At 43.0% G+C, this 13,125-nt stretch overlaps 1 protein-coding gene across 4 annotated transcripts in view; it reads left to right on the top strand.

Moving 5' to 3' along the window:
* The window catches only part of KCTD1 (potassium channel tetramerization domain containing 1), a 69,105-nt gene that overhangs the window by 27,038 nt on the left and 28,942 nt on the right, over positions 1–13,125 (top strand). For 3 of the 4 annotated variants that reach the window (XM_039548983.1, XM_039548982.1, XM_039548985.1), the window contains one exon: positions 7,541–7,719. In XM_039548983.1, coding sequence (XP_039404917.1) covers positions 7,541–7,719 — 179 coding nt within the window. Of the gene's footprint in view, positions 1–6,711; positions 7,087–7,540; positions 7,720–13,125 lie in introns of those variants that run through there. The other variant, XM_010396402.4, reaches the window with a different exon arrangement.

Below are 13,125 nucleotides of genomic sequence, written 5' to 3'. Positions count from 1 at the left end.
CAAATCCGGTTTTGCTTGTAAATTAAATGGACGCTTTCAGTGAGTGAGAATCGAATCGGCACCTCTAAAGGCTGTAGAAGTTCTCCTTCCTTAGAGAAAGCCAAACTGTTTGTGTTTGGGGGTAGTGAATCTGGGCTGGACCCCCAAGTTTGGTTTGATTTTTTTAGTACAGTGGGTTGGATGTATTCCAAAGATCCTGCTTGTGTTACGGGTTTCAGCCAAGTTCTGTGCTGGCCGTGTTTGCCACTGGCTTGACCCAAGCACAGAAAGTGTGCACAGCAGCCACCTCCAGCAGAAGAGTTATGCTTGACCCAAGGAAGAAAAGGGAAGGCAGTGCAGAAGAGCACGGATGTAATAAATGACAACATTTGGGCTGACCTCAGCACTACTCACCCAAACAAGCAAGGGGCTGAGTTAATCTTCCATAGAGAGTGCAAACTTGTAAAATATTTTGAGGGAGGTATAAAACTTTTGTCTGCAGTTTCGAGGCTTAGGGAGGTTTTCAGAGAATTTTATAAGTACTTGAGAAGATACATCCTGTCTGTAAACTTTTCCAGGTTTTTGGACTCACCTTTACTGCTGTACTGGTGTAAGCACAGGCCCTCATTTAACATCTGTCATTATCCATGAATTCTTTTCCTTCACTTAAAGATTTTTCTTAAGGTCTCAGTGACAAGTTTCTGATGAAAGTGTGATTAGAGCTGTTCTGCTCGAGCTAGTTGTGTGCTCTATAGACTTGGCTCCTGGGCTCTGGAATTATCAAAGTGCCTCCAAGCTCTTGTCCAGGGGTGGTTTTTAACTGTCCTGCATCTCCAGGTAGGCAGCTTTCTCCACCCAGAGCAAACAAATACCTCGCTTCCTTCAGCCCTTTGCCTTGCATTTGGTTCTCTGCACCTGTATCATTTATTCTAGGTCCTGGTCAGCTCTGAAATCCCAGCAAGGCTCATTTTGCCAAGGAAATGTCACCACATCTCTCCAGCGCTCGCAGCACTTAGCATGTGTATGTGCTCAGCAGTGCCAGCATCTCAAGGAGGAGAAGGCTGTAAGCAGCCAGCATTTGGGATGTGCAGCAAGGGACCCCCATCTTGAGGGGCCAGATCAGCGCTCCACCCCGGGGCTGGTGACTCTGGGACAAGGACAATGTACCAGTTAAAATTGTCCCATCAGGTAAGCGCTCCAGTCACCACTGCTGTAGCCACTCTGCTGTAACCACAGGTGCATTTGTCACCTTTGTAGGCTTGATCTGCATTTGGACTATTCTAGGATACAGAGAGGACAGCCTAACATTGTCCCTGGCACCTTCAGGAAAGAGTTTTGGCCAAGGGTTTTGTTTCCTGATGAGCTGTACCTTACACCCTGGCTATGATGGACCCTTCTGGGTATCTCTGTTCCCTCTCTCGTGGCCTTGTGACACCCACCTCTCTAAATTGCATTGCTGTGTATGTTTCTGAAAATAATACTGAGTGCCCCAAGCATGGCACTTGTGGTGGGAGGAGTGAGCAGCTGCTTGGCATAGTGGATCTTCTGCACTTCACTGCCTCAGCATATCCAGAAAACCTTCCTGCTTCTCAAGCTCTCCATTGTATTTGACTGTCTTGCATAGGATAATTTGACCTTCTGTCATATGTTGACAGGCATTCAGGATTTAAAATGAAGCTTTAGAGAGATTTAGAATAATAAATCTAATGCTACTATTGAGTCTCAGCAGACCTGGTGTCTTAGCTTGCTGGGGCATTGAATTGCAGCTGATTGTATTTTGGGCCCATTTCTCGTGTGACACTCAAACACAATTGTTCTGGAGTTTTGCCTTATAAACATAATTCCTGATGTTCAGAGTCAGCAGTCCTAAACCTTGCAGCTGTGAGAGAAAGGGCAGTTGGATGATACTGATGAAAGGCAAAACATGACAGTGCAATTGGCGTATTTTCGCTGGGGAAAACAATGGGCTGTTTCTTTGTTTTGCAGACCCAGTGGCAGCAGTAAAGCCCAACCGTGTCCTCAGGGAGCTACCGACCATTGGTGTCAGGGTGAAGAAGCAGAAGAAAACAATGGATGTGCTTACATGTAAAGACTTTTTGACAAAGATCTGAGCAATTTCTTTGTGCTTCTGGGCTCTTCAGAATGAAGGTGAAGAGGAAGCACCATGATGGCATGCACACCTTGAGATCAAAATGCAGTTTGCATGCTCTGTGTGGTGCACATGGTCATCTTTGACCACCTTGCAGGGCTCTGAGGGGCCAGCACAGATTTGTGTCATCTGTGGGTGCTGAGTACCAGAGCCACAGCCAGAGAATTACAGGTGCCCAGGGTGGGATTTTCCCCTTCCAGCAGGACAAGCTCATGGGTTTCTTGGACATGTAGCTTTGTATCTCTGCCTGCTTGCTACAATTTCCAGAAGTGCTGTTTGTACTGTACTGACATTGTTTATGTTGAATAAATGCTTTCTCCAGCCTCTTTGTTGTGGCAACTTTTTTTGCTGAATTCAAAAAGTGGGGGGGGTACTTGTTTAAGCATTGTGGTGAGACATGATCATGATTATTTTTTTAATCTTTAATGAAATGTTTGTTTTGAAAAAGTGCATCTTCAAAATGGGGACACTTGTGCAGGAGCCAAATCTGAGAGCAGTCCTAATGTTCCCGGTTTGGATGAGGTTCTTGAGCTGCGCTTTCCCCCATCCCACAGGCACCCCTGAGCATCAGCCTGCTGTTTATTTCAGAGTGCAGGTACACAGATGTCCCTGTCACTTGAGTGATTTCTGCTCTGTACTGGAGGAAAAGGGATTTGATGCCAGCTTCTGAAGTTTGTTTGCTGTTAGGATTCATTCCCCATACAGAGGGATGTATGGGTTCAGAGGTGACTCTTCTGCTGGAGGTGGCTGATGTGGATGTGTTAACTGCTGTTTCCAGTTGTTCCTGGGCACCAAGCTTTTGTGAGGAGAAGCATCTCTCTCACGTCTCTCTGTTGAGAAAAAAGGATAATGAACACAGACTGATTTGATACTTTAGAATAAACTACTGCATGATTATTCTTTCTAATGTCTAGAATAGCTAAGACAAGCTTGCCCTCACCTCCCCTCCAAAAAATGCAAGGGAGTTAGAAATGTGTAAATTTGAGTTCCTCAGCAGTAATAATTGCTGGGGTTTTGACAGGGAATATGTATGCTACTGAGTAGGATATATATTCCTGCTTGAGCTGGGCTGGCTCACAGAGAAGATGTTGGCTATAATAACTCCAGCCAGCAGTGTCTTAACCTGCAAACTAAAATGATCCTTACAGTCCAGTGAGTCAAGCAGATAGTTTGTACTTGAATGTCGGTCCTTCTGTGCCTGAGCTCGGGTTGTCTTGAAGTGGCATGGGTTTTGTCAAGGTATCTGTCTTAAGAAGGGAACCGGGATGACTTTACTCAAGACCACAGAGTGTAAATAACACTTAGGTCACCAGTGCTAATATTTTGAGGGGACAAGTAAGCCTCTTTGATTTTTGTACACTTAGCACATTGTAATGACTCATGTTCTTCAGATATCTCTTATTCCTTCCACTTGCTACCAGAACATTGACAAGGTTCCTGTGTTGCTGTTGTTTGGTAGACCAGTTGCACGAGTGCACATCTCAGCCCTGCAGCTACTGTGTTTTTTCCAACCCAGGTGTAAAGGCTTATTATTTAACAATACTTTTGAACAGGAGAAGATGGTATAGAAGAAAAGGCAGGGAGAGGAGAAGGGATTTGAAAGGTCTGCTCTATGATCCATGGCCCCCTTTGGTAGGAAGACTTCTAAATCATACAGATTTTTGTAAATCCCAGGAGGAGCAGTTAAGGCAGGGCTGCTTTTGCTTTTGTTGAGGCTACAGGAGGGCTTGCCTAAGCAAAAAATGTGAAGCAGGTTCAGATACACTCAAAAGACCTATGCCTATGAACTGCTTCTTGTGGAAAGACTCCTTCAAATATCAGCACAGAAGTGGAGGAGCCCCAAACTGCTCTAATAGAGCAGTGCTTTTATGTGATGAACCAAAACTGAAAAGTTTTATACAACCTAAATGCCTTTAGCCTGCCTAGTGCACAGATTTTGGCATTTTTGATTACATGGTTTCAGTAATACATTCATTCTGAGTGAAAATGTGAGCTAATTTTTATGAAAAGTTGTTGGAGGGGGGGAATCATCTGAATATTAATAATGATAAATGCTTTACAGGGTATTTGAAGTATTTTGGTTCATGGGAACTGTTATAAAACTGGATTTTCTGTTCTTACTTAATTTTTTTGTAGGATAAATAATAAAATGTTTGAGAGGGAAAGCTATGAAGTGACAGACTGTTGACAGGTCAGGAAGGTCGCTGCCTGTCCAGCCAGTGCAGGTGGTAGCCATGCTTTGTGCCCCTCTCATGAACAAAGCTGGTGCAGTTCCGGAGGCAGACAGCAACCTCTGTGATCTCCTGTGTGGGAACAGCCGTGGCTGAGCTCTGAACCCGTTCCTGGGTTCACGTCTCACCTGCCTGACACCAAGAAAGCTTCTGAAGAGCTTTTTGATTCTTTTTGTTGTCAGCTGTTCCAGATAGCTTGCTGGAGCCCGTTGAGTTCAGTTTCTCTGACTCCCTTCTCTCCACCTGTAATTCTTGCTAAGGAATTATATTTGTAATCACATTAGGTGGTAGAAGCTTAGCTTACCAGCAGTGCCTTGGTTTAGCTACTCTTTACCAAAGCTTGTTCACTTCCACATTTGCAATAATCCAACGCAAGCCATGTATTTCTTCAGAGACTGTTTGCCCTGTGTTATCCTTTCCATAGCTGAACTAATACAGTGATTTAACTAATGCAGTGATATATCTCTGAGCTATTAAATGCTGTACCCATTGGATGGTGGTCTTCTGTGCTCTGACAGTGCTATTGAGTTGTGCCACATTAAAAAGAAATGGGATTTTTTTTAAGTACCTGCTTCTTTGAATCACATTTCTGCCTTAATTTCTCTGAGGCAAATGCAGTAGAAATATGATTGCCTAGTTTCAAAGTGTCTCCAAAATGGTAGTGAACTGTTTTTATGCAGGGAAATGTGCTTTGTGGGCTAAGACTGGAGCAAGGTTAGCATTATTGTGCTTAATATCAGCCATTGAGAAGAAGGACTTTGTTTCATGAGACACAATAAACACAGGTAACTTGAAGAGGAAATGTTGAAAAGGAGGAGGGTGAAATAAGAGAACAAAAGGTTTTATTATAAAGCATTTTTATTTCTTGGGAGTTTTAGTAGGTAAACTGTGTAAATGGCAGCTTGCTTAGGACTTGGGTTTGGAAACTGATTCCCTTTTCTTATGTTTTGTGGGTTCTTTTGCCTTTTAAAATGCCCACGGTCCTCCAACCTATTTCCCATCCTGGCAGTGATGCTTATACTACACATTCTTCTACTGTTTTGTGCAGCCAGTGCTATCACAGCTACGCTGAATGAGGTTCCAGCCTAACTACAATATTAACCCTGCAAATCTGTTCATTTTCTCTCGAGCAGCCCCAGGCAGGGTATACAGGAGAATGTGTCCAATTGAAAAACTATCACAGACTTGGTGTGCTGCACTGTGCTAAATTGCAAGAGAGCTGTGTTTTTTCTGCCAGAGAGGATCCTGTGAAGGGACATGGTGGTGTCTGTCTCACACAAGTTACAGAATTTGTTTCTCATTTCAGTCTCAACTTTCATTGATGATTTTGTCTCTATTTCAGCCAAGTTATTTGTCTACTTTTAAGCACTGAAATGTTTTACTCAGACCTGCTGCTTTCCTCCTGCTAATCGTCTAAGGCGTGCTCCCCCCACCCCCAGTTTGTATCAGTCCTTGACGTCTTACTTTCACCTTTGTAGTTGTTGTTTTTAATTTTTTCTTCGTTATTTTACTAAATACTGCTCTGCAGATCAGTAGCATCTTGGGTGGTGGTTGTACCACATAGCATTTGTAGCAGACATTAGTTTTGCATAGCGTGTGTACCTTATTTTGTCTGGACTTGTCTTCTTTACGCTGCAGGCACCTCCTCCAGCAATTGTAGTGATTAAGCCTGGTATTTCTGCAGATTTATATTAACTTCTGCTTATAAAGAAAGAGAAGAAACCCAACCCTTCCCCCCCCCCCCAACATCTAAACTAGATGTTTTTCTTCATTCCCTTCGTTTTTATCAGTATTAGACCTAAGCTTGCTTTTGTGTATGGAAGAAAATTAGTTAAGTACCTTGTGGTTTATAGATGCCTTTTGTTACATATTACTCGAATTTATTGTGCAACATGGGCCTGTAAATCATTTCAGCCAGACATTTACCTGGCTCATGTTGCCTTTATGGTTTGAGTCTCTTAACAGCCATGAAAAATGGAGAAATGATGTTTTTGGCGGCGGCGGACTCTGCTGGTCCGAGTGCCCCGTAACTCTCTCTCACGGCCGCGCTCCGCTTTGGCGAGGTTTGCTGCCTGGCTCGGAGGAGATGTTTACAAGGAATCCATTACTTTGTGCAGCTGAAAGACAGTGTTGAAAGAACAAAGGGAGTTTTGTGATGAAGTGTATCTGACTTCTCGCTGCTTTGCTTACCTTTTAAATGTAAAACTTAGTCATTTGCAAGGGCTTTTAGTTCTCAGGGCATCCCTATAAGATTCCACCCCGTGTGGAGCTGTCCTTCAGTCGAAAGCGGGGTTGTCTCAAAACCGCTCTCGAATGCATTTCTATTTTAATCCCCAACTTTGCCTGCCGCCTGCCTTCCTGGCTCCAGCTCACCGCCCTGCCCTGCCCCACCCGCTGCGCGCAGGCGGCCGCTGCTCCGTGCTGGCGGTGCAGCGCTGCCTTTGTGACTAAAAGTTGGTTTCATCAGCAAAGCATCGCCTCCCGCTCCGCGCTCAGAGCTCGCCGGCCTCGGGAAGCCGCTCAGACCTGCAGCCTATGTGGGGCACGCGGGGGCAGCTGTTGCCATACGTATAACTTTTAAATGGAAAATGTCTTTCTCAAAGGCTGTCGATGTCCAGTGGTCTGCAGTCCATGAGCAGTTGACTAGTCCAGGTGTTTCTGCTTCTGTTCCTGTGCTATGTGAATTGGGAATTCGAGAGAAGAGTGTGCAGGATGGAGGAGTTGAGGGTTTGTATTTGTGTTCTGGTGGTACAGCAGTGACGGAGGGCTTGGGAAGGAGCAGAACGTCTACCCGGGGTCTTCTTAATTAAGGAAAATATTGTTCTCGGTCTTTTCGTCTGCATCTCTTTCTGTTAATGCCTTTATCAACTCTTAAAAATGAGAATGACCCTTTTTGTTGGTATGGATTGACTGCTACGAGTAGTATTCAGGAAAAACTTGTTTTATTGAATGTGATTTCTGCCTTGTGGGTTTTATCAGTGCATTTTGCCCCACTTATTTAAAATGTAGCCATTTAAGACTCCTGGAGCTGGATTCCTTTAAAAAACTGCTGAATATTTGTCTGTGCTTTACTAACATAAAACTCATAATCTGAGACTATGAGGCAGTCCTATTGATTCGAGACTGTGGGTTTCTGTGAGGTTTTTAAGGAGATCATTAACCCAGGTCTATCTTTTCACAGGACAGTCGGCCCAATATGTCAAGACCTCTGATCACTAGATCCCCTGCATCTCCATTGAACAATCAAGGCATCCCCACTCCAGCACAGCTCACAAAATCCAACGCACCAGTTCACATTGATGTGGGTGGGCACATGTATACCAGCAGCTTGGCCACGCTTACAAAATACCCCGATTCCAGGTAACTTTAAAAAGCTTCTTCTGCATGTCTTTGGCAAACTCCTTTTCTTCCATTTCGTGCTTGGACGTCCTGGGGCTGTCTCAGAATGATGAATTTAGTTCCTTTTGTTTCAAAATTAAATTAGCTTTCTTTGTTAGTAGGCAGTTAGAGACTTTTCTTTCCCTGCTCCAGTGTGTTCCTGACAAATGGCACTTCTGCAAATCTGATGTGTGTGTACTAAAACAGAGCTGATAGCAAAGAGCACTTACTTTCTACTACCTAGGATTCTGGGTTTATGCCAGGGCACCCATGCTGTGGTTTGTTACATTCAAAAACTGTAGTGATACTGCATTTAAGCCCAAAGGTGGGGGTGTTGGGGTATTTGTTTTGTTTCTTTTGGAACAGCAACCACTCTCCTGTACTGTCAACATGCCATCTCCGATGTGTCACTTGAGGCAAAGGCAAGGCTGAATGAAATAAACTATAGGACAGTATTAACTGGATACTTTTTATAGAACCTTAGGACTTTTCAAACAATTAGGCTCTTAACTCTCATGTACCTTTTGAATGAAGTATTTGTGGCTCTGGTAGTTCACTGGTATTAAGCAGTCAGAAAACTGCTGCATGTGGGAGCAAACGGTGCATGTAGAGTAGATAGAACAAGAGTGCATCTCTAAGAAAACAGGAGTGCATTTAACAGTGTGTGTGGGTATTACCTGGTGGCGATGGCAGACAGGCAGTGTAGTGGTGCTGTAACTCTAAGGGCTGGTTATTGGACAGCAGGTGTTCATTGTGTCCACTGTATTCATCTGTACCTTGCCCTTCGCCGCCTGACCCTGCTCTAGAGGGAAAGCAGAGTGTTACCATTGTGTTCTCTCCGGTCTGAGGGGGCAGATTTTCAGTTTCTTGATCCCACAGCTCTGACTTGCCTTTCCATAGGGCACAAAGCACACTTCATGGGATGTGACTTCATTCAAAGCCGGGGTTTCACTTGCTACTACTGCCTCTGCAGCTTCAGCTCGTAGTATTGTGTGGACTGAAGTAGTGCTCCTGGCACAAGGAGCTGTCAGGGCTGGAGGAAGAGAACCGTACATACAGCGAGGCACACGGCCTTTCTTGTGACAGCCTCCTCAAGGAAGGCCTGGCAGAGGGGAGTAAAAGAAGCCATGCCAAAGCCTGGGTCTGCCAGGAGAGATTGAAGTAATGTCTGGGAAAACTTGAACTGTTCTTCGAAAACCAAATCTGTTGTTTTGGGGATTTTTTTAGGAGCTGCTTTTGTTCAGCTCCTAGTAGTTGTGATTACTGAGTGGGGTTTTTGGTAGTTGGAACAGTGATGGTGTCTGACACTGTTGTGTATGCAGAATGAGAGGCTGCTGCTTCTGTTTTCTTGTCAAATTCACAGAGAGGGTATATTAGTTCAAGTGAAGAAACACTAAAATGTCATTCAAAAATGTGTATGGTGGCAGTGGAATTTAAACTTAATGTATTCTGTGCTCAATTGAGCCATTGTAGCACTTGAAAGTGAAAGCTATGCCTGTAGTATCAAAGCCAGTTTAATAAATTAAACATTTTAAAAGCTCTTCAAACATAATTTAAAGAAAACCCAAACTCTGAGTTATAGTCATTCTGCTTCAAGTCGTTCCGACGTGTTTGTGTTTCAGTTCTGACAGTGTCTTTTGAACCTCTTGATGAGTGAATATTTCCAGCATAGCTGTTAGAACCTGGAATTCCGAGCCGCTTCCAGAGCTTGGGAGGTTTTTTTAACATTAGCGGCTTCAAAAGAGCAATTATTAAACTTGTTTGAATGTCAAGACAATGGCATGAAGCAATATGCCAGTAGTCATGATACAGTTGTTTGGGTTTTATCTGAGACTGTGCCATCAGTTTTTTTTCCAGTGGAAGGTTGGGATGCATATATATGTATATATGTATCTATACATATTTATATAGAGTGAGTGCTAGGTAAAAATTATCCAGTAATATTTGGACATTAATACAAATTGTTTCTTGGAGCCTGACCTGGTCAGTTTATATCTAGCTAGACTCTAACTTTGTTACTCAAGTTTAGCACAAGGATTTTGTCAACACTTCTTATATGTTTCTTTTTCTGCCAATATCACATGTGTGAATTATATCAAAACTAAGGAAGGTCTCATAGATATTTTTGGTCCAGTTGAAACCTCCTGAGACTTACTGTCATATGAAGTATTGTCTATGAAAAATAAGGTCTTGATTATCTTGCCTGAAAGAGCACTGCTCCAGGGATGAGTCAAAGCATCGGTTGCAGGCTCCAGCATGTAACAGGTTGAGACATGAAAGTCATTAGGTTTCTGACTCGTATTACATGTAGTCTAAGGGCCAGAAGCCTAAAATGAACCTTTCATCTGTGGGCCAGGTACCAGAGTCATCTTTCTTTGTGAGATTGAAAAGGAGATATTCAAACCAGCAGCTTTGGAGTGACTCTGACTTGCTGGTGTGAGGGAGACCTATTCTGATAGAGCACTCTCTGCTTTGGAGCAAGTGTACTCTTCCTTCTCTTTTTGGGCTCGATAGCATCTCATCTTGTACCTCTCTATTTTCTTCTTCCTGGACAGTAGAGTATGAATTAGAAAGAGTACTTTAAGAAAGAGTTCCTTAAATGATATCAGGTAAAGACTTGTAGCTTGAAGGAATCATTTTCCATAATTCTTCTGTTAGGTTCCCCAACCTGGTTTGTGCCTTGACATGTAAAATGCCTACTGACAGATATCCATTCATTCCTCCAAAGAAATCCTGGTGTGACTGTAAAAGTGTCTTGCTGCTGTTGCTGGATCCCTCCCCTTTGCTTTGGAAAGACCATTGTGGGCTTCTCTCAAATGCTCTTGTGATTGAAGAACCCAAGGAATCAGAACCGATCTGTGTTTTGGGCAAAAGCTGACTCAGTGAAGCAAGCCGACAAACAAGCAGCTTATCTAATAGATGGTTTGAATTGAGTAATCCTAGAATTATAAATTCTGAAGCTAAAATAATGCTTTAAAAAGCCCTCAAAATTAATTTTAAAATCTAGTAACATATAATTTCAAAGAGCCCAGTTATAACCCAGACTAGGGAGAACCTATTGTGTTCACAAGGCAAATCCCCTACGAATACTTTGGCTCATCACCAGGCTTCAGGTTCTCCCAAGAAACCAGTGAGATCATGCCTCAAACATGGTCTCATGAAGGTCGATAATACAATTTGCCAGACTTAGGCTTCAGGAAGAGGCAGTTTGAATCAGCATATCTACCAAGACCTAAGGTAAGGTCTCTCTGCTGAAATAGTAATTTTCCTTTAAAGTCTGAGGAGGGAGCAGGTGTCTTTCTGTGTAGCTCTCTCCACCAAATGCAGACCTTGGTGCATTCACCCCTGTACAGACTGTACAACCTTTGGTTTACTTGAAGTTACCACATCTTCAGGTTGGTGTCTGGCAACACAGAGCTATCTGTTAAAGATTTGGATGCACACAAATTTTTTTTTTAATTGTTTGTTTTTTGCAACTGAAGGTTTTTTTAATAAATTGTTTTCTTTCCACTGCCAAGGGGAAAAAAAAATCAGGAAAGGTGGATCCAAGATGAGGTTCTGCTAAAGGAGCCTTTCTCTCCCAAGAGCTAAGGCACATGCATGCTGTGCCATTGTTCCCTGTGGTCACCAGAGAGTCTGAGAACAGGCTGAGGTGTTAGGATTTATGATTATGAGGAGAGAAAGTACTGGGCAGTTAGCTCTGATACTTTAAGCCAAGCAGCCTACTCTCCTTCCAGTGCATTATCATCTTGCAGTAGGATCGAACCCTTTGCTTGGAGTCGGCATTCCTACATCTCGCAGCCTTAATGCTGTCTGTACGGCATCTACCAAAAGTTATTGTGTATCAGGCTAAGACAACCTCAACTGACTATGGGAGCTCAATGGGAAGATGTGTAACTTTGATCATACAAGCATCAGCTGTCTGATATCTCTGATATCAGCAATATCAGCAGCGTTGTCTATCTCGTATGTTCAAAGCATCTGAACTTTTAATTAGTTCTGTCCAAGTCATCTTGTACAAATATTTGCATAGCACCATGGCATTGGATTGCCACATCCTATATTCCCACCACAGAATGGGAAAAATTCACTTAAAACCTTGTACGTAACTTTGTAGAACCTTTTGGAGTATCTCGTTGGGTTGCTACATCTCCCATCTTGAGTTACTCCCTGCATATGAAGATGGATTCTTCTTATACAGTATTTTGCAATCCTTCCAAATTTCTGCCCAGGGCTATTTCAGGTTTTCATATGAACCAATCCATTCGTGTCCCAGTTTTCTTACCCAATCTTCACTCTCAGCCCTCAGGGAAATTAAATTTCGCACACTTGGATCCAGTTAGGACACTGGCTTTTTCTTTTCTTTTTTGATTGGTAAGGGTTTCTTTTGCATCAAGAGCACAGAATTACTTAGGAGAATGCCCAGACTGTCCTTGGCCTTTTTTGACGGTTTACAAGAAAGACTTATCCTTCACAAGTTGTGTGGGTAGACTTCCAAGGACGTGCTATGAATCAGGCAGCACTGCTTGCCTGTTTCAGAGCTCTGGCAGTTTCTGTTATCAGTCCACAGGTCCAAAACAAACTGACATGGCCCTTAGTTCAAACTCCTGCAAATTGCAGCACCATGCTGGAGACTTCTGTCTTGGTAGGAGATCTGCTGAGGTGAGGGTGGTCTGCACTTTGCATAGGCCTCACTCTGTAATACCTCCATGAAAGCAGCCCTGTCACAGCTTTTCCACTCACCTTGGAGAGTACCTCTCAAACTGCTCTAAGTTATGCTAAACTTAAAGAAATACAAAATTTTCTAACGAATGAGCATTTGGTGATTTGGGTTTTTTAAGGAAATATTGAGAGAGTGGATGATACTGCATCTTTATTTCCACCCTCTGTATTTGGATTTTTCTTCCCAAGAGGTACATCTCTATCTGTATCTTTCTAGAATAGCAGCATCAAAGTCTGGTGAGGTAGTAGTTCATAAATCAATGTGATACTGCAGTAGCAAGACTTGTACTTTTTGAGAGCAAATATTGTGTTTTAAGTTCTAAAGAACAAGCTTCTGTGAAAGTTTTCAGTATTGCTGTAATCAGCTTTGTCTGCTCTATTAGCATGAATGGTCCAGGTCACAGCTTTTTAATATTTTGTAACATTCCTGGCAGGAGGGAATAGGCAGAAGAAGTTGGCAGATGGTCAGTTCAATCTTTGTTATCTATCCTGTCTTACTCATCTCATTATTCACCTTTTATATTTCATCATTTGATTGCTGCATGGTCTTGTGGCAAGGAAAAGGGAGGGCTTGGGTTAGGGAAATACACAGACTCTCACTGACCTGTTCTGTGACCCAAGATAACTGATTTAACTTTGAGCTTCAGTTGCTTCCTACCAAGGTTA

This window comes from Corvus cornix, chromosome 2, assembly GCF_000738735.6.
Source record: "Corvus cornix cornix isolate S_Up_H32 chromosome 2, ASM73873v5, whole genome shotgun sequence".
Taxonomy (NCBI): Eukaryota; Metazoa; Chordata; class Aves; order Passeriformes; family Corvidae; genus Corvus; species Corvus cornix.
Note: the sequence above shows the minus strand (reverse complement) of the source record. Positions and strands in the feature narration are given on the sequence as shown.